The following is a 20,646-nucleotide window of genomic DNA, read 5'->3' on the forward strand; positions in this document are numbered from 1 at the left end:
GGGAGGGAGAGGAGGAAGGGGAGCAGCATCAGCAGCACTCATCCCTTGAGCTCCAGATCTATGTGAAATTAGAATCTGGACAGAGCTTGTGCCAACCAGCTGGAGAGCTCAGAGAACTCACAGCACATGCGGGAGCTCTGCAATAAATGCACTGACGTGCTGGTGAGCTCCAAGCTCACTGTGTATGCGGCAGATAGCCAAAATGGTGTGTAAACACACTGCCACCACCTCACCACCCCATCCACCTGTATGCCTAACAAAGGCACACAGCACCTGTATAGCCTGTGAAGTCAGGTAAAAAGAATCACAAAGGCAGGGCTGGGAAGCATCTCAGCCGGTTAAGTCCAATGCCCTGCTAAAAAAGTAGGACCGTCTTGGTTGAAACCACCCCAGGCAAGTGTTTGTCTGCCTTGCCTGTAAAAACTTCCAATGATTGAGATTCTTCCACTTCTCTAGACTGTGTATTCCAGTGCTGAACAAGTCCCATAGTTAAAAAGTTCTTCCTAAATCTCCATGTTGCAATGTCAGCCCACTACTTTTTGACCTGTCTGTTGACATGCACAGAATTATTGAACAGCATTCTCTTTATAACACCCCTTTCTACAGGGGAAATGTATTGTTCCTCCCATGGCACTCCCCATCACTCCCCAATGATATTGTTCACCAGTCTCAGGACACTATATTTTACCATTGCTGAGATACCAAGTAGTAGCACAAAATAATCATCATCATCACACTGCTCACCTAAAAGGGCACGCTATAATACAATCAGTCAAAGTAAGTCCATGCAAAATGCTGCCATATTCTAGTCCTATGTGGGCGGACAGTCAGAAGGTATATTCAAATTATTGGCTGTAACCCTACAGGCCCTATCTTCATTTACATTTTGTCCCAAGGCATTATGGGTGCTGTTGGTGCAGATGATTCTGCGTAATTTTTGTACTGGTTGTTTATATCTTAGCTGCTTTTGGAGTGTTCTTTCCTTGAATTGTTGATGTTTAGTGTCATGCTGATATGAAATAAGGTTCACGTCAAGGCCATAAGTAACTATCCATTTAGAACAGGAGTAGGCAAGCCAGAAAGCTTTTATGGAAATAGATGCGAAGAACACAGAGGTGGGGATTAATGATGATCATGTATTGCTGCCCCTTGGTGAAACCATAAAGCAGGATTAGAGAGAGCTAGAACAACCCATGTTGGCTTGTTGAAACAGGCTGTGAAAGAGAGGCCTGATTCAGTTGGCATAAATCAGCCTGTTTCACTGAAGTCACTGGAACTACACCAATCTACACTAACTGAAGAGCTCATCCTGAGCTCCCTTCCTGCTACCACCACCTTCTTTTGTCCTTTTCGCTGTATTCTAGAAGTGTTTCTGAAAGATGCGTTTTCTTCAGACAAGATTTCTATTCAGGGCCAGCAGTCTTCTTGGGCTCGGTGCAGGAGCAGCCAGGTGTAGTTCTCTGGTCCATGTTATGCAGAAGAATAGATTAGACTCAGTGCTCCATGTGAGCCTTACAAGTGACCTGCAATGCAGTAAAAAAAACCCCAAAACAACAACAAAAAAAGCCAACCAAAAAGACCCAACAACAAAAAAAACACTGTAGCTTGGAAGAACAGAGATGACTACTGCTCAAAGCCTTGGTGACATGGAAGCATTTCAATCCCGCACTGCAGAATCCCAGATACTATCAAAACACACAGGACCAGACCCAAGCCCTCCCAATTCAAAGCCCAGCTTACTGGTTCTGTGTGCCTGTTCACCTAGGAAACATTGTTGAAATACTCTAAATACTTTAGAGAGAGTAAAATGGTTGGAATACTCCAATCTACCTCCAAGAAGCCAGAGACATCTAAACTGCCTATAAACAGGTAATTCCAACTCTCCAGACCAGACCTTCAAATTCCTCAGTATTAAAGGAGACCATGATGCATACAACTGGACCAGCACCCAAGACCTAGGTGACTCCAGGGCTGATTAACAGGTACTCTGGAGTCTGGCCTAGTCAGGAAATTAGTCACTCTGGCCAACAGCTGCTCAATGATTTATGCAATGAGTTTTAATCTCAGTTCAGGGCCTAGGCAATTAGTACACTATCTGTATTATGGCACCTAGGATGGACCAGGATCCTTTGGTGCTCAGCACTGTACAAATACCAAAAAAGTCCCTGTCCCAAAGAGGTGGCAAAAGCCACTATTACTATCATAATTATCATCCAAAGCTTGAATACAAAGACTCAAAAGGGCTGTGTGAAGCCTCACCCAGCCAGTCACTCAGAGTAGCCACCCATCTTGGTAGGGGATAAAGCAAGAGAAGCGAGGACGCCTTTGCTCTGCCATAATTCCCTCTCCTCTTTGGCTGATGCAGAGTGATCCTGTTGGCAGGCATGGCTGGGACATGACGGTAGGGCACCAGTGATTCCTCAATAGATGACTGCAGCCTTCAGAACTGCCATCTCTCAAAATTCAGGACACTCATTTGAAAACATGAAATAATGAGCCTGTTAAAAGCAATAAAAGCCAAGAGACCATCTGGATAATTGTTTAGCGAGAACACTGAAGGGAGATTCCTTCCTTCCTTCTCATGTCCTTGTGACAAGGTATTTAGCAGAATTTCTAGATTCTCTGGGATCCGATATTTCCGTGCCATGAGCGCTTCTGCTATGGCCTTAAACTTGTGACCTTTGGACTATCAACCAAGCATCTTAGTGCCACCCTAGCCCTCAAAAGCAGTTAAAATCATAACAATTGTTCCTCCTATAAGTAGGCATTTCCTCTCATATGGATGAAGCCAATGATAGCCAATTAATGCCCCTGAGCCCAAAGCACTTCCTGGAAGCTAATGACCATCTTGGGATAAGACGACTTAAACCATTTATCTTATAGCATATTAATTCCCCGGGAAATATTTGGTGCAGAGGATCAGCGTGTTGAATGCTGTTATGGGCTAAAGGTTGGATGCTGTGAAGTCCCAAGTGTTATGTCCAGGGTGCTAAGCTCTCTCACACACTCCTGATGAGAGCACTTAATGCCTTTGGAGAATCAGGCTGCAAGGTAGTAAGAAGAAAAATAGGCCTAATGGAATATTGTTCAAGGATATATTTAATTGAGCTCATGGCTAATTATAAAGACCTCTAAAGGTGGAGTGGGGGGGAACAGGGGAAGACAAAAAACCCCAACCAAACAAACAAAAAAAATCCTCTCTCCCTTTCCATTTATAAAAACATTCTTAAAGTCTCTTCTCTTCCTATTAAGTAAAGCTGAATCCACCCGGTCTGTAAAGCAAACAGCCTTATAACCACCTCAGTGCAGCTTAGCTTGTTTTCCATCCTCAATGCACTTACCCTTATAGAAAAATAGTAGCTATTTCAAGGCCATGTGGAAGAAGATTAAATCTTTCTTTCAAAAGAGGGAGACATGCTAAATCTGTTTAAAGCCCACTGAAATCAGTGAGATTGCATGGAATTAGCCCTGGTAGGAACTGGCAAAACCCCACAAAAATAGATTTAACACACATAGCCCTCAAGGTTCAGGGAAGAAGAGCAGGAATTGCAATGCAGAAGTAATAAAAAGTCACTTCCCAGAAAGAGGGGAACTAATTTTAAACAGTTATCTGATTTACAGCTGGTTGTGTCAGTGCTCTGTCATATCTCATGCTTCCCCGTGTTTCTAGGCTGTCCCACTGCTGCTGGTCCCAAACCAGGCTTCTTTCTGAGGAGAAGAACTGCAGTGTCCAGTTTAAAGTGGCAATGGTGTATACCCTGGGCACTCGCTCAGATACAGCACTGGGAAACTCCTCCCCGCAGACTCCACTTCTTCCTGTACTCAGGTAATTCTCAGCACATTAGCTTCAAAGGGCAGAGTCCAACCAAATATTGCTTTAACTCACCTGTGTTCTTTGGCCAGCCTAGACAGCATTAGGAATATTGAGTTCAATCTCAGTACAGGACACCACCACCAGTATTAATCTTAACCTGACAATACTAAGCACATCTTCAAACTCTTGTAGTAGCACTAGGGCTTGTGCCCTTTGTAAAATGAGGTACCAGAAAGGAGCAAAAGCTCATATATGCTGTAAGTCAGTGGTTCCAAACTTTGTAGACTGAAGGCACCCCTCCAAAAATGCCAGCTATTGGTTTTTGACACTTTAGATTCCCATTTGATAGCTTTTGAGTTTATCTTGTCAATCATGTGTAGGGGTTTGCACACTTAACAGTGCCAGTATCTCATACCACAGTACCCTGGTTGAGAATCACTGCTGTAGATACATTGGCCACAACTGAAGTAGCAGCTTTTAGCTATTAAATGGGGAATGAATATACCTCTCAGCAGAGCTGATATTCCATCCCACCCGAGAATGCTGATGTCCATATGTACTATAATGCAGAGAAGCTTATTCACAAACAGTCCATGTGATGTATATAGCTCATTATTTTGTCTCAAAGACTCCCAAAGAGTTATTAGCTTTTTCTATCAACTATGCATAAAGATATCCTTTCATTCCTTACTAAACTTCAGTTACCACTGGGGATGAGGGAACAGCAAGGTTTTAACAGTACACTATCATAATACATTCCTTCAACACATGAAACGAGCTAGTCAGAAGAGGGGAGCATTTTTTTTTTTAAACAATTTTTTTTTTTGGAAGAAGCTCACACAAAGATTTCACTTAAATTTTTCAAAATCCTCATCAGCTTTCTCTGTTTGAATTATACAAGTAAAAACATTTACAAGCATCAGTACATGAAAGACGGCTTCCTAGAGAATTAAATCAGCTAGAGAGAAGGAGAACATTTGCCTTACCAGCTTTTCAAACCCTCAACGTTGTCCATTTCCATAGAGTTCCCCAGAACTGTGCAACATTGTACAATTTAAGCATCTGGGATCAAGATGGGGATGTGGTGAGATGCCGCTACGGGCTCAGAGAGGAGCTTGGCTGTGCTTTCTGCAAGAAGTCTCCTTTCCTCCATTTGGATGAGGTAAGTGGTCTCATCTACTCTCACTACGGGTGGGAGTGGGCAGAGGCACCTTGACAGTTACCCGAGGTCATTGTGACAGAACGGCCCAGGTCAGCAACAATGCATTGTTATATCATGACACAAGCACAGAGGAAACGTTGTTTAACCACGTGGGGAAACCCCAAAGGTGTAGGCAAGCAAGACATTCAGAAGTATGTTAAACCAATTTAAATAATCAATTCCACAGCTCCTTTTACTGATAGGCAAGCAATTCCATTGAGACAGTTGAACACAGGTGAGGCAAGGAGGATTCACCCAAAGTCTGAAGAGCCATTGTAACAGGTCCCCTTACCTGCTTCTATTGCTGCTTCAGTTTTCCTCCATGCCATCTTCCTCACTGAGGTGATTTGTCCCTCCATCTAAGCCATGAAGTCTTCCCCTTGCAAGGTGGGGCTAGAAGTCCAAACAGAAGCCATTTTCCACACAGCATCTAGCCATGTCTCAGCCCTTCCTTGGAGCACCCCAGTTCTGCCAGCTCTCAGGACTCAAGGCCAGAGAAAAAGACCTTCCTTTTCAAGTGGGAATCTAAAGTGTCACCAGACACGGGTACCTGCTCAGGCCTCAGCTCAACATTGCATTTACACACTGCACAGTCCTTTGCCTCTTCTTCCACTTCAGCCACCCCTTCCTCAAGTTCCCTCTGGGCTAAGTTTATAAAGCCTTTCTAGAGGTTTCCCACAGCTCTGCCAACACTCATCAATTCTGGCATTTTCTCCTGAAAATCCCACCCTTTTGGAATCAGGCGATTGTGAGAATCTCAGCTTCCACTAAGGAAAAAGTCTCTGGCCTGCCTGAAAATGTGAAAGAAGTAAACCTTAAAGGCCCAGCAAGGAGAACACAACTAAAAAAAAGTAAAAGAAAAAACATTTTAAATGATTTAAACTCAGTATCGTGATTTTTTTTTTTTTTTTTTTTTTTGATTGCTTGGCATCAGCAACTCTGCCCAAGTACTTACAACACCCACTAAACCTAGTCCCACCCTTCACATGTACTGCCCCTATTTATACTAGACACCATCCCCAGCCTGCAGTCACATGACCTTACTACCCAATCAACATGCACCCTTTGAGAACAGCCTCCACCTGGGGAATCCCAAATCCTGTGATTCAGGAGAAAACTAGCGGCAGGTAGGGCCAGAATCCCTCCCTTAAAAGGCCAGCTCTCCACTGTAGCATTATTTTTATTTTAGGCCCAGTAGCATTAAAAGGCTCTAACTAGGACAAGGCTCCGTTTTGCTGCCTACACACAGTAGAAAATGATCCTGCCTCAGTTTACTTCTTAGATAGTCAAGGGAGAAGCTGGAAACATCATCACCATTATTCTATGTTACAAGCACAGAGAAACAAGGTGACTTGCCCAACAATCACCCAGGGAACCTGCAGTAGAGCTGAGAACTGGACCTAGGTCTCCTAGCTTTCAACACCTTGCTATAGTTAGAAGATCATCCTTCCTCCCAAGGTAGTAATATCTAAAATTATCTACTGCTAATCCCAGTTTTGAGAGTCAATTCAGGTTAGCGTGTATCTGAACCAGTTTGGGCCTGTCTCATATTAATTCGGGATTGTTCCTGTTGCCACACGCAGATCTCTGCCCATCTTCTCCAGTTCTGTATATAATTGAACATTTTGAACAAAGGCAAAAACTCTCAAGGGTAGCTCACTGAACAGGACAAGGAAACCTCCTCTGGACAGTAGAAATTAATATTCCAGAGATCTCTATGCCACTTATAGTAAAACATCACTCTAATAGTATAAAAGCCTTAGTCTGTCTGTCTGTCCGTAATGCTTTATTCGCACTCTGATTGCTTGTCTCTGCAGACTGCTCTGCACAGACAGAGCCACACGGTGCAGCACCACCATGCCCACGGGGACTGAGGGGTTGGAGCAGGGGGTGAGGCCAGCACTGCTCCTTGGAGCCAGGGGTCAGAGTGGGTCCCCTGCCCCACAACAACAGCCGGCAGGGAGGGGGAGGCAGCAGGGAAGAGAGGAGGAAGGGAGAGAGGGAGGGGAGTTTCATAGATTCATAGATAGTAGTCGGAAGGGACCCTGAAGGATTATTGTGTTCGACCACCTGCCCCAGGTAGGAAAAGGACCGAGGTCAGACGACCCCAGCCAGGTGCCTATCTAGCCTCCTCTTGAAGACCTCCAAGTTAGGTGATAGTACCACCTCTCTTGGCAGCCCGTTCCAGATTCTGGCCCCCCTTACTGTGACAAATTTCTTCCTAATGTCCAACCTGAATCTACTCTCCACTAGTTTGTACCCGTTATTCCTAGTTACTTCTAGGGGTGCCCTTGTAAATAGCATATCTCCAACTCTCTGTTGTCCTCCCTTGATAAACTTATAGGCTGCTACAAGGTCTCCCCTCAGATATCTCTTGTGAAGGCTGAAGAGATTCAGATCTTTCAACCTCCCGTCGTAGGGTTTGCCACTAATCAAATCATGCAAGTGGCCCTTCTCTGGACCCTCTCCAGATTCTCCGCATCCCTCTTGAAGTGCGGTGCCCAAAACTGGACACAGTGCTCCAACTGCAGCCTGACCAATGCCGCAGAGAGGGGGAGCATCACATCCCTTGATCTGTTGGTGAAGCATCTGCTAATGCACGACAAGGTGCGCTTGGCTTTGTTGATGGCTTCGTTACACTGTCTGCTCATGTTCATCTTGGAGTCAACTATGACTCCAAGATCCCTTTCAGCTGCTCAGCTGCTGAGGAGGTCATCCCCCAACCTATAGGTGAGCTGGGGATTCCTCCTCCCTAGGTGGAGTACCTTGCATTTGTCTTTGTTGAACTGCATCCTGTTTTGTTCTGCCCATTGACCCAACCTGTCCAGATCAGCCTGTATCTACTCCCTGCCTTCCAGTGTAACTTTGCCCCATAACTTGGTGTCATCTGTGAACTTGGACAGGGTGCTCTCCACACCATGTACCACTGGCAGCGCATGGCCGCCCGCTGCCATGCCATGGCCGCCCACGGCTGCCTGCTGCCATGCCACAGCCACCTGCTGGCTGCTACTGCAGCCGGCCCCGGCCACTGCCACCACCGCCTTCCCTACTTCCCACAGTCTTAATAGGCAGGGAGTGGGGGGAGGCACACAGGCCCACACCCGAAGCAGTGGGGGTGGAGGCAGCTGGACCTGAAATGATGAGGGGGAGGGGGAGGAATGAGCCCAGGCTTGAAGCAGCAGGCGGGGAAGGGAGGGAGCAGGCCTGGACTTGAGGCAGTGGAGGGGAGAGGGAGGGAAGCCAGACCCTGATCCAAGGTGGCAGGGAGGAGGCGGGGGGCGACACAGGCTTCTGTCCCCACCTGCCACCCCTCCGCCCCCAATCATGCTTGATGGGCAATTTACTAGTTCTAGTATAAAGCTGGTGAAGCTTGGTATCACTAGTGGCAAACACCAAGAATCATAGAAAATGAGGGTTGGAAGCGACCTCAGGAGATCATCTAGTCCAAACCCTTGCTCAAAGCAGGACCATCTCCAACTAGGTCATCCCAGCCAGGGCTTTGTCGAGCCGGGTCTTAAAAACCTCCGAGGATGGAGATTTCATCACCTTTCTAGGTAACCTGCTCCAGTGCTTTACCACCCTCCTGGTGGGAAAGAAACATTGTGACTGTATCCTCCTATGTACAGCACTCACCATAATTGGAACCCAGGTTTTCCCATGCCCCTTTGCACAGTACCTATAACAATGGCACTCTGAGCCGCATTGGGGCCCCCAAGTGCTCCCAAATGGCAAAGTTATTATTACCATTCTCCCCAGTAATACTTATTAATATTTTAATAATTTGTCAAAATTTTAATGTGAAATGTTATTGCCCATGCAGTTCTTTAAGACATACAGTTTTGTTAAGAAGACAAAGCCCACCAAGAAATAACTAACTGCTTTAATAGACTCAGTAGATACTGGCCAAGTCCTTAGTCTCAGGGTCCTTTTAGGGCAGGGGTGGGCAATTATTTTGGGTGGAGGGCCACTTACTTAGTTTTGATAAGCCATTGAGGGCCACATGACAGGCAGCCAGGGGCAGATAAATATTAATTTTCTAAATTTTTTAGGGGTCCCGCAGGCTGGATAGAATGGCATCCGGCCCCGGGGCTGCATTTTACCCACCCCTGTTTTAGGGTCATGTGAATAATTGTGTTTTTTTTCTATTTCAGTTTTTCTGGCTAAACTGAAACATCACAATATATTCATTGCGGGTTGCACTGGAAATAATTTTTGTTTGGTGTTCTAAGTAGAATGAAAAACTGAAATACATTTTCTTCCAGCATGAATGAGATGTTTTGTTTTCTGGGATTATTTTAAACCCTTTTAAAAATTAAATTAGACACATTTTTAAAACACATTATTTCCAAGTGAAAACCAAAATAGTGCAGTTCAACTTTTTAAAAATGCTTTTCTTTTTGGCTAAAACTACTGGATAAATGGCCAATAGCTTACATTTCCATTGGCAACCCCAGTACTGTTGGTAGTCTTGTCCCTCCTATCTTCCTGTGAAACTATGTGTTGGAGAGTTGGGGGTTGTTTTTTGAACTTTTTTTTTATACTAATGGTCCTAAGTTGGTTAGAAGGCACTTTGTGCTGTGGCATGTAGTGGAGGCTGGCATAAGTATTAATGTAGACCCTTGTGGACAAATGCTTATGACCTAGTTGCCTGTGATAACAGGGGGCTGGACTGAATGACCTGGAAAGGTCCTTTCCTGTCCAGGCGTGTAATGTCATTTCCCATGGCAAGCCCCACTCCTGAAATCAAACTTCTCCTATGCTCACACTCCAGCTCCTAAGGGCTGTGACCCAACTTGAGATTACAGCCTGTAGTTTGGAAAGCTCTGTGCTAGGCCACACATAAGAACAGAACAAAAATACAGTCCCTGCTCCACAGACTTAGCCCTAACACCAACTTTACAGCACTCACAATCTTAGCAGTCCCTTAGGTTTTTGCCAGTCTGGATTTAAAATGGTAGGCCTGTGCTTTGGGCTTGCTACTTTAGTTATCATCTCTTTTCCCATTCACAACCTACATTGAGAAATGCCTGTTCAAAAGAGTTAACTAGGCACTGGAGGCATTTATACATGTGCTCTGGGAATGGGGTGGGGAGGCACTTTAATTAAGCATGTCACATGTATCAGCATCCCCACTGGAGCACTTTAACTAAAGCTTGTTGAATGAGCTTTAGTTAAAGCGCCCCACCACCATTTTTCAGCATGGGGCTGTTAATTCACGTGATGCTGGAGTCTGTTGGAGCACAGTAATTACCAGATTAATCGAGTCTGCTCCGATGCGCTGTAATTACAACGTGTTGGAACAGCCTTGCTGCACATGTATAGGCGCCCTAAAGGGCCAAAATCCTGGTGCTGTAGTCCTCAGGGCTTCAGATGTATTTTTCTTTTGGTCTCAGGAGGGATGCACTCTTATGTATGATGGAACAGGCTCTGAAGACATGTACCCTGTGGAGCTAATGGCTGAGGATTTCCCAAGGAAAATGGTGGTTCTGAAATCCAGGGCCAGGATGCAAGAGATTCACCCATACAATGCTTCAGGAGGGGAATGGATTGAAGCCCTGAGCTCTGTCCCTCTGCAGTTCACCTTAATAGGTAATTGCTCCAGTCCAAAGCATGTGCAATAAGCATTGAACAATCAGCATGGGAAACATCTTTCCCAAGGAATTTCCATAACCTATAGGAACCTAAAGCAAAAAAAAAAAAAAATGCTGTATCTAATTTTCTATTGGCAAGATTCTTAGAGAAACATTGACATTTGTTTAGGAGGAGCTAGACAGGGATGATTGCATTTTGAGCAGGTTTTATATTTGGGGTCAGGAAGGAATTTTACCCCATGGTCAGACTGATATGGACTGTGGGCATTTTTGCCTTCCTCTGTAGTGGGGGCATGGTCCTCTACCTGGGATCTCTTGAGCATATATTGACAACATTTAATAGAAGCAGGACATTGGGCTACAGTGGCTCCTCTACTTCACCTGTGGCAGGTTAGGGTGTTAGGTCTATTGTGTCGTGTCAGGGTTGACAGTAGTCTTATGTACAGTGTAGATTATGGATTGTATAGGATGGCTTGGATAGGGATAATCCTGCCTTAGGTATGGGGTTGGAATAGACGGTCTCTGGAGGTTCCTTCCAGCCCGACTGCTGTATGACTCCATGATTCTCTATGACCTTTTGAAGTCCCTTCCAGTCTTATTATTCTATGGGTTTTGATTGGAAAAGCTGTGTATGGAAACAGAACTAATTTTCCTAGTGATCAATTCTATCTTCTTACCTCACAATGTGAGGTCACAGCCTTCTCCTTATGACATTATAACTATTATCAGAGCTGTGGTATGAAATTTTTGTATTTGGCATTTTAACAATTGTCATAATTGGTTATGGTAATGTCATCACTCTGTGACACCATGTCTGTTACTATAGTATACCATGATGTCACACAGTTTGGCTGTTTCACATTTTTTACAAGAGGGAGAAACTATGCAGCGGGGATAAAAACAAACAAAATCAAAAGCTGCCGTTTCCCCTATAGAATATTCTAATGATTTTGAAAGAAAAAAAAATACTAAATCTGTTACTGAATCTTGGGGGAAATTACTTTGTAAAATATATACAATAGAAGTGATCACATCATTGATAACTTTGGCTAGTAGCTCAGACTTCCAGTCAGCCTAAGGCACTGACCTGTGGCTTTTGGACAACATGTTGTCCATGAGACCCTCCGTCTTTGCTCACAGCCACAGGAAATTTTGCTTTCCACAGATGCACCTTCAGGTGTACAAGGGAGAACAAAGCATGATGCCACTCACAGCACACTACTTGCTCAGTATTGTTGCCCATGCACCAGTGAAGGTTGGGAACCACTGACCTCACAGAGTGATACTCTCCTGTTTACGTTGGACATATCTGGATGAGATGGCATGCCTATCAGATGGAGGGGGAATTGGATACGACTGTATTGCTTTAGGGCGGGCTTGAAGATTAGAGCTGCTGTTCTGTACTGCATCACAGCTGTTCTATTTTTGAGGTCAGGACTGTCCAACTGGTGGTCTGTGGACAGCATGCAGCCTGTGAGGGCTGAACCTGTGGTCTGCGGGCTCCCAGTCTGGAAGCCACTCCCCCGACCACTCTCCTGCTGCTGCTGTGGCAATCTCCAGGCTCCCCCTCAAACCTCCAGCTTCCTGCCCCTGCCCCTGGGAGTGGGGCAGTTTGCAAGGCCAAGACAGCCCATGGCTGGGAGACTTGTGGGGGTAAAGACCTAGGGACCACAAGTAGTGCAAGGGCACCAGTGCAATTCAGTGGAGGGCATCCACTGTGCAATGCAATGTGCCATGAGGGGGAGGTGTGCACAGGGATCTGAGATCCCCTGACCACTCAGCAGCTGAACAGCCCTCTTTTAGAGTTAGTGGGAAGCATATGTGTTGGGTGTGAGTTGTCAGTGGAGGCAAGGAAATGGCCCCAAGACAGTGTGTGGTTTCTCTTTTACTTTCTAGTGGATAAACCAGTAGAGGATTGTCCCTTTGGGATCAGAAGGCCAATGTTTATCAGCCCAACCCCAGACAATGGGGACAGGATCAACGTGCTGCCATATGAGGATGTTTCCTTTACAGTGACAAGTGTCAGCGCAGGAGAAAGGTGAGTGTCACGACAAAGGTCAGCGTAGCTCCCACAGCCAAAATGGTAGAGCACTTCCAAGCCAAGAAAACACACAGCCAGCCCTTGTTGGCTTCATCACCATTAACAACATGCTCATTAGTGACTTGACCCTGCAAGGCACTAAACATTCTTAACTCTCACTTAGTGGGTGGGCACTCACTGCCTTGTAGAGTCTGCAAACAGTATTAGCAAAACAACTTTGGGGACTTGCATTCACTGGAATTTACAGTCGACAGGTAACACACGTCAAAACACAACTCAGAAGTCCAGTATGGACATAACCCTTCCTGGGATACACTTTTCAGTTTCCTATGCTGTGGGTAACAGAGGAGTTCAGTCTCTATGACTAACAATACAGTACCTCCCACAGCATTAAACTGACTCTGAAACAGATTGTAACAAAGAACAAGAAAATAAGCATCTTGTTCAGAGTTACCACCTTGATTTCTGATTTGTAACATCTATACATCGGTACATTTTTGGCAATCAGTACCTGTTATCCACTCAATAGAGGTGGTTCAGATTGATACCCCAACAGATTCTTCCATATCTGATTATTCTCAATCCAACACACTGGCAAAAAACTGATTACCTAAACATGTCTTTATCTCCTGAGCACAGACTGACATTCTGCTGTATGTTACAAAGAAAGTACCCAGGAAATTTAGGGTCTCATCCATGGCATAATGAAATCAATAAGAGTCTGTCCACAGACTTTTCTTGTGGTGCATTGACCAGACTGCTAGGTTTTCATCAGACTTTTCAAGAACATGCTGCCAGAACCTTCTTTCTCTTGTACTGCATCTATCACGACAGGGATTGAGTTGGTCATAGCATGTCTCCCAAGGGGAATTATGCATCTCACTTGGGCAGGGCTAGGATAATAGATCATCCAGTGCTTACTGCAGTGGAAGTGTCTCCCATTTTTGTCCATTCTTTTCTGCAGGTATGTGTTAGGTTCTACACCTTTAGCCCAAATGCCTTGAAAAAGCTGCACAAAATCAAATCCTGTCACACTGATATCAGAAGAGTGAGCCACACCTTTCCCAATGTGTGATCTATAAAACAAGATGAATACTTGTAGTATCTTATAGCCCCACCTTAGTAGTACCTACCACCCAGTGCAGATAGGACTTGCACAGTATTATTCTTGTGCCTACATAGAAAGCATAGGAGCAATGTCATATTAAGTAGTCCAGCCTGATGGCAGTCAGTATGGTATCCAAGTCCATTAGCAACCTGGTAGATATACCCTCACTGACATGCATCACAGCTCTGGGCTCACCTGGGAGTGGAAGTCACAATGTTCCTCAGCACTTCACCCTGCAAATGTCTTGCTTTTCTTTGGCAGGATGGCTGACTTGCAGGTTCTGGGTCCCCATGGACTGCACATGTCAGGCCTCTGGATGGCAGATGACCTTCACACTGTGTCTGCAAATGTCACCTGGGAAAGCAGGAAGACCACTCCGGATTTCTGTATGCTTCGTGGCCACTACATTGTCAGGGTGAGCAAAGCCAGAGGCCCCCCTGGGCTCTGCTGTTTGCATGACTCACTGTAATTTGGGAGACTTAAAGCCTGAGCTGTTCTGTATTGGCACATGACTTATCTTTTCTTCTTGGGGTCTAGGTTACAGTCTGAGCTCAGATGCATTTGGATTGTGCACAGTGAGTATCTGAGTACAGCTGTTTTCTTCCTTCTCTTTTTTCCCCTTCATTCTGTGACATAATTGCTGCCCTCACCTCTCCTATAGGACAGAAGCCCAGGTCAGGGCAGGTTGCACAGGATGCCTACTCTGCTCTTGGCTTACTGAGGCCTGAGCAAAACCAATTCCTGAAATCCTGACTTACGGTCAGCACGGTGCCATGTTGCCGTTAGGAGCTTCCTGCCCAGGCCTTTGCATCAGTCCCATCTCCTCTGTCTCTGTAGCAGCCTGATTGATCAGAGGATTAATGTCACATTCCCTTCCAGGTAACATGTGAGCTTATTTCCCTGCTGTCTTCACCAACTAGGTCAGTGGTTTGTAATTTTGTTAGACTCAAGGTATGCCGTGGAAAATGCCAGCTGAATTTTCACTCATTTTTTGACTACAGAAAAATAATAGATGAATTTGTCTGTTGCAAGGAACTCAGACCACAAAAGGGCAGAAATTTTGTAATGCAATGGATTCCTGTTTGAAATCTCTGGGTTTATCTTGTGAATCATGTTTGCACACCTAACGGTGCTAACATTGGCATCCTGTGGCACTGTTAAAGGCTGTCAAGGCGCTCCAGAATGCCACAACACCCTCGCTGAGAATCATGGACTTAGGTGCTGGTCTCAGATCTGCAGGTTGCTGCAGTCATAGAATGAGGAACTTGGCAAACTCCTGTCCTCTTGAGTACTACGCAGGCATGCAGAGTTACAAGTGAGCGGCTTGCTCTAATATGGGAGGCTGGAGCTGGCAACAAAGCAGGACTGGCCCGGGTTTTGCACACAGTAGAATTTGCATGCCTGGGGCATCTGTAGAAGGGGGAGGCTTCAGCTGCATAACTAGGTAGATTGAGTCTAGGTGCTTGTTGTTAAAGGGAAGACAAGCAGGATAACTTTGGCATGGGGTGAGGTGTGCCATCTGTGTAGCTGGGCAGGTGTCATTGGCCATGGACAGACATGTATTTGTCACACTACAAATGCTGCAGCATTTTGAAGCACTACAAAAATGTAGTGATACGAGGCATAAATAAACATACAGAGCCTCTTACCTGTAGTGCCACAGAGTCCCTGTGAAGACATTCAGGGTGCCTATACATGTGCAGAGAGGCTGCTCTGACGTGTTTCAATTACAACGCATTGGAGCAGACTCAGTTAATCGAGTTTGCTGGAGCGTGGTAATTACCACACTCCAGCAGACTCCAGCGTCACGTGTATCAGTATCCCCGTGCTGAAAAATGGTGGCAGGGGTACATTAACTAAAGCTTCGTCAACGAATTTTAAGTTAAAGTGCTCCGCTGCCATTTTTCAGTGTGGGGACGCTGATAAACACAAGGCTTTCAGGAGCTTTAATAAAAGGCCCCTTCCCCCACCTCCCAGAGCACATCTATAAACACACTCAGTGGCATGTTCTATAGCCAGAGAGTGATAGCAGGTTGCTTGGCCCTGTGGCTTTGTTCTCCCACCAGACAGAGGAGGGAAGATGGTCAGTGAACCTGTTCACTGACAGCCTGCCACCAGCAGAGCTGCAGCCTCCCCACAACTGGGCTGTCACTGAGTGTCAGACCACAACTGGGCTCGCTCACCCACAGTGAGCAGAGCTGCAGCCTAGTTCCAGCCAGGCTTCAGTTCTGTTCACTGTGGGCAAGCTCAGTTCCGCTCCTCCACTTGCTGACAGCCTAGTCCTTGGTGGGAGGAGGTGGAGGGGGGGCAGAGAAAGCAGGCAGGTTGCCCTGCCCTGGGGCTGCACTCAGTGACTGTCATTGAATCATAAAATATTAAGGCTGGAAGGGATCTCAGGAAGTCTATCCTTGCAGCAGGATGCTGGGGGACAGAGAGGCCCTTCTGTAGCGCTACATGGCACTGGACGGATGCTACATGTGGTGGTACGGAAGGTAGTACTAGAGATGTTCCTGCTTCATCCAGGGACACTTCTGTAGCACTGCAGAGGGTGTGCACAACTATCCCCCAACTTCTGTAGTGCTAAAATGGCTTGTATAGCACTGCAAATATGATGTCTGTCCACAGCCATTGTGAGGACTCGGAAAGGCAAAACGTTGAGATGATGTTGCTAGGTTCAGGTCTGAGGTGGGCATAAGGGGAGCAGAGACAGAAGACTTTTTGACTAATCAGGCAACTGTCCTTCTCTCTTGTTCCTATGATTGGAACTTAGTGCAGAGCACTCACAGCCTCTGGCTGAGGCCAACTGTCTGTAGCCTCCCAGTGAACCTCTAACAAGGGCTGTCAGTAAATGTGTACTACATCCTATTGTTAAATTGGGAGGTGTCACACTTTTTTTTTTTTAACTTTCTCTTGCAGAATCTGCTGATTCTCCACTGGGTACAGGTAAACAGCAATGTCACATGATATGCTGAGAATTAACTGTTAATAGAGGGGAGTTCACTTATAGGGTCTGCATGCTTGGCTTCTGCACTTCATCCTTGATTGCTCAACTATGCCACTGGCTGAGTATACAGACAGAGGTTTATGTGGAACATCACCACCCTGTGGGAAGGCTGCAAAATCTCAGGTCATCTGTTCATATGGATTCTCCAGCTCAAATAGAGCCACTACTATTTCTGTTTCAAATAGAACCATTTGTATTGCTATTTCTGACTATACAGTTAGTCCAGCAAAAGATACCACCAAGCAATCCTGCTTCTCACACATTCCCTGGGCTGCCACAGCTCCAACACCACCACAACACCATTTAAACCAAACTCAAGAGCTGTCTCAGCAGTCTCTCCTGTTTGCAGAATATCTCAGATTCCACTCCCACCTGAGCTAATGAGCGAAGTTGCAAGAAACTTCCCCATCCTCTTGCAGCCCTGGGCATTATCAGTGAAGGAGCAGAGTGGCCCCTACAGGTTGGTGTTGTCAGCATCACTAGGCTTCCTCTCCACAGGCCACCTGCCGCTCAAAGAAGTGAAGGGTGATATGGCAAATGGTACTAGGTTAGAAGGGCCACTGGCCCAGCTTGGTAATATCTACCATATCTTCTGGGGCATTGGTTTTCTTGCATACAACACACCCCTGAATAAGATACACATCTTGTTTTTGACAGAATGAATAAAGAAAAAGGTCTTTCATTGAAAATACTGCTAAGTAGTATTAGCAGCTACAGAGCTCAGCATGCTTTGTGCTGCTCCCTGTGGAGCAGGTGTAGTGTTACTTCTGCTTTCTCCCAGCAGAGGCTTGTCTTGCAGAAACTGCCGTTACCGTATTCTGGTATCCAGGTTATAGGTTACTGTTCTCTCTCACTTATAACGTGTACCTCAATTCCCAGCAGCTGATAAAAGGTGCGTGTTGAATGTGAAAAAAATCCAATATTTTGTGTTTAGATGCGTAACTAGCTCATCTACCTACCTACCTACTAAATAGGACATCCCAAACTTCTGAACACGTTCATACAGCAGCTGTTTAAAAAAAATAAAAATAGGTAAGGAGATATTTTCTTCTTTCCTGCCAATGTGGGTTGGCTCAAGGTTCAGCAAAGCCAGTGGTGAGCAAAGAAAGAGGGACACCAGCTTAGAGTACAGGGGAAGGAACTGGATCTTATATTTCACCAATGTTTCTCTCTATTTGTTCTGAAGTATGTTTCTCTCTCTATTTGTTCTGAAGTTATTATTATGCTGCTTTTCTCAAAAAAGCTCAGGGCAGCTTACAATAAAAAACAAAGAAATGGAAACAGAATAAAGTACTAAAATAAGTACAACAAAACAAGCCCCGAACCCTTAAAATTCAAAAGCAATACACCCCATCTCCTCCCGCTCCCCTGAGTGAGGAAAGCATCCTCCCCTGCCCATCTCAACAGCGCTTCCCAACCCACATTCAATACCTCTGTAAGGAAAACAGCAATTTCCCCTTCTACATCTTCCCTCCCATCCCTACCTATTCCAACTCTCCTGCCCCACACACAAGGGAATGCCCCTACCCATTATTGTCCCTCCAAAACCAGGCCCCCACAAAGGGAGGCTGTGATCATCCCTAAAACCCACCTGTTATCTCATTCCCCACAAGGAAATACATTATTTAGAAAAAAAAGCAAAACGCTTTCCCCACCTCTGTCCTGGACAAACAGCAATGCCAATGGATCCCTTGAGTGGTGCCCTTCAGCATCACTCCCCCCATACATGGCCTAGTCCCTTTTAAAGCCCACAGGCTGGGTAGAGCCTTTTCCTTTCCAGCGCAGCTGGCCATGCAGTGTGCCCACTTAGCTTCCTGGCCCTTCCCCCTGTTCTAGGTTCAGCCCTCATAGTGTAGGAGCAATGATGTTGGTAGCTGACCCTGCCAAGCTGGGGCTGCTGCAATCCATGTAGGGCCTAGAGATACAGTTGGCCATATTCTGGGCTGGTGGAAACAAATCTGGTTCCATCAGCTGCAGTACAGCTATACTAGTTAGTGGCAGCTGAAAATGTGGCTGACGGCATCTTCTTCAGAACAGTTGAGAAAGAGAGAGAGAAAATTCAGTGTCACCCAGGATTCTCAACAGCGTGTGGCATGTTCATTGGAGCTTTTTGATTGTGAATGTGTACTGACAGCAGAAGGACATACCTGGGAATGGCTCTGCCTGCTTTCCTTTTTCAACAGTGGACCTTCTTCCTTTTGAAAGCTATTTCTCTCCTTGTCTGGCACCTCCTTTTCATAGTTCTGCTGTGTCTCGAGGATCGAATGCAGCTCTCTGTTCCCCGATCTAGTTTAGGAGATGTGCAAGAAAGCGATCTGCAGAGGGGTAACCCCGAGTGCCTGGTCAGCAGCAACAGCACGCACCTTCTGGTAGAGATCCCACTCATTGGGGGTGGAGCCAGGGAACAGGTACTCTTGGAGCATTTGTGATGGCCTGTTGTTTTAACTCACTGTGCAGGGGCAGCCCATGGGGGGAGAAGGGGACTGGACAATCTAGCTTTAGTCCAGGGGTGCACAGAATCGGTCTTACTAAATTCGTAACAATCTGTGGTTGTGCTGTAGCTGGAACAACAGACATGAACATAAACATTACTACTACTAATTCACCTCAGATTTCACTCCATAGTGCATTTACATCAGAGGTGGGCAATTATGTGGGCTGGAGGGCCACTTAATGAGTTTTGTGAGCTGTTGAGGGCTGGGGAGATGCCAATTGATCCTGTCCGTCCTGCTAGCCACTGCCAGGAGCCTGAGGAGGGAGGACTGCACTCTACACTGCTCCACTCTTCCGCAGCTAGGGCTGGGCCCGGGACACTCAGCACACAGACTCCTCTGCCTGCCCTCCCCCCCCGGCATCCCTCCCCTCTGCTCACCTTCCTGTTAGCACTGTGTGGTCCTGGCACTGTGACCACTGGCAGACAGGCCCACATGGGACAGGGTGCAATCCAGTGCACCGAGTATTGTCCCACCCACTCGCTCACCGTGATAAGCCTCTGCTGCCATGCTGAACCAGGAAAGTCAGGGCGGTTGCCCCAGGCCTCCTAGCAGCACCGGCAGCAGCGGCTTATCATGGTGGGCAGGATGACTACTCAGTGCACTGCACTGCATCCTGTAGCATGTGGGCCTGGCTGCAGGTGGCCACAGTGCCACAACTGTGTAGCCAAAGCACCAACAGGAAGCTGGGCAGGGGGAGCACAGGAGTCTGCATGCTCACAGCCCGGCCTGGTCCTGGCTGTTGAAGAGTGGAGTAGCACGGGGTGCAGTCCTCCCTCCTCAGGCTCCCAGTGGGCTGGATAAGATCAATTGGCAGACTGTATACAGCCCATGGGCTGTATTTTGCTCACCCCTGATTTATACCATAGTAAGATATACAAACTCTTCCAAACAGGCTGCCTTCAATAGACACTATTACAGTGCCTGGCCAGTAGGTGGCAGGGAGCCAGTGTGCATTCCTACCACAGGATAACATTGACTAAGGCAATGGTTTTCAACCTTTTTTCATTTGCAGATCCCCTAAAAAATTTTGCATGGAGGTGTGGACCCCTTTAAATTGTAGGTGTGGGTATTCATATAATTTGTTCACAATCACCTTTTGCAGACACCTTAAACAGTCTGTGAATCCCCAGGGGTCCATCGACTACAGGAAGTACACACAAGACTGGCACATTGATGTAACTTAGGATAACTTTACCCTAGGGCGTAGTGATTTACTGTAAGACTGTGAACTGTGCATCCATTCACTTCTACTCCAGAGTTAAATGGCTTTGGGGTAAAAGTGGAGTGGTGCACCCACTGTCCCTAATCAAGCCAGTATGCACTGAAAAGGAAGAGAAAGCAAATCCAACAATCTGATCTATTTTTATTTAGGCTACAGCAGTACCCAGAGCC

At 46.2% G+C, this 20,646-nt stretch overlaps 1 protein-coding gene and 1 long non-coding RNA gene across 2 annotated transcripts in view; one reads left to right on the top strand and one right to left on the bottom strand.

Moving 5' to 3' along the window:
- Positions 1–4,865, bottom strand: part of LOC102383430 — a 34,968-nt gene extending 30,103 nt beyond the window's left edge. Inside the window, exon 1 of the long non-coding RNA XR_323293.1 lies at positions 4,801–4,865. This is a non-coding gene — a long non-coding RNA (uncharacterized LOC102383430). The remainder of the gene's footprint in view (positions 1–4,800) is intronic.
- Positions 1–20,646, top strand: part of LOC112549524 — a 34,844-nt gene that overhangs the window by 6,651 nt on the left and 7,547 nt on the right. The window contains 9 exon segments of the mRNA XM_025198552.1: positions 3,671–3,826; positions 4,838–4,976; positions 10,409–10,604; positions 12,503–12,644; positions 14,017–14,121; positions 14,123–14,170; positions 14,293–14,330; positions 16,672–16,698; positions 19,001–19,167. Coding sequence (XP_025054337.1) covers positions 3,671–3,826; positions 4,838–4,976; positions 10,409–10,604; positions 12,503–12,644; positions 14,017–14,121; positions 14,123–14,170; positions 14,293–14,330; positions 16,672–16,698; positions 19,001–19,167 — 1,018 coding nt within the window.

The sequence above is a fragment of the Alligator sinensis genome, unplaced genomic scaffold (assembly GCF_000455745.1).
Source record: "Alligator sinensis unplaced genomic scaffold, ASM45574v1 scaffold907_1, whole genome shotgun sequence".
In the NCBI taxonomy this organism is placed as follows: domain Eukaryota; kingdom Metazoa; phylum Chordata; order Crocodylia; family Alligatoridae; genus Alligator; species Alligator sinensis.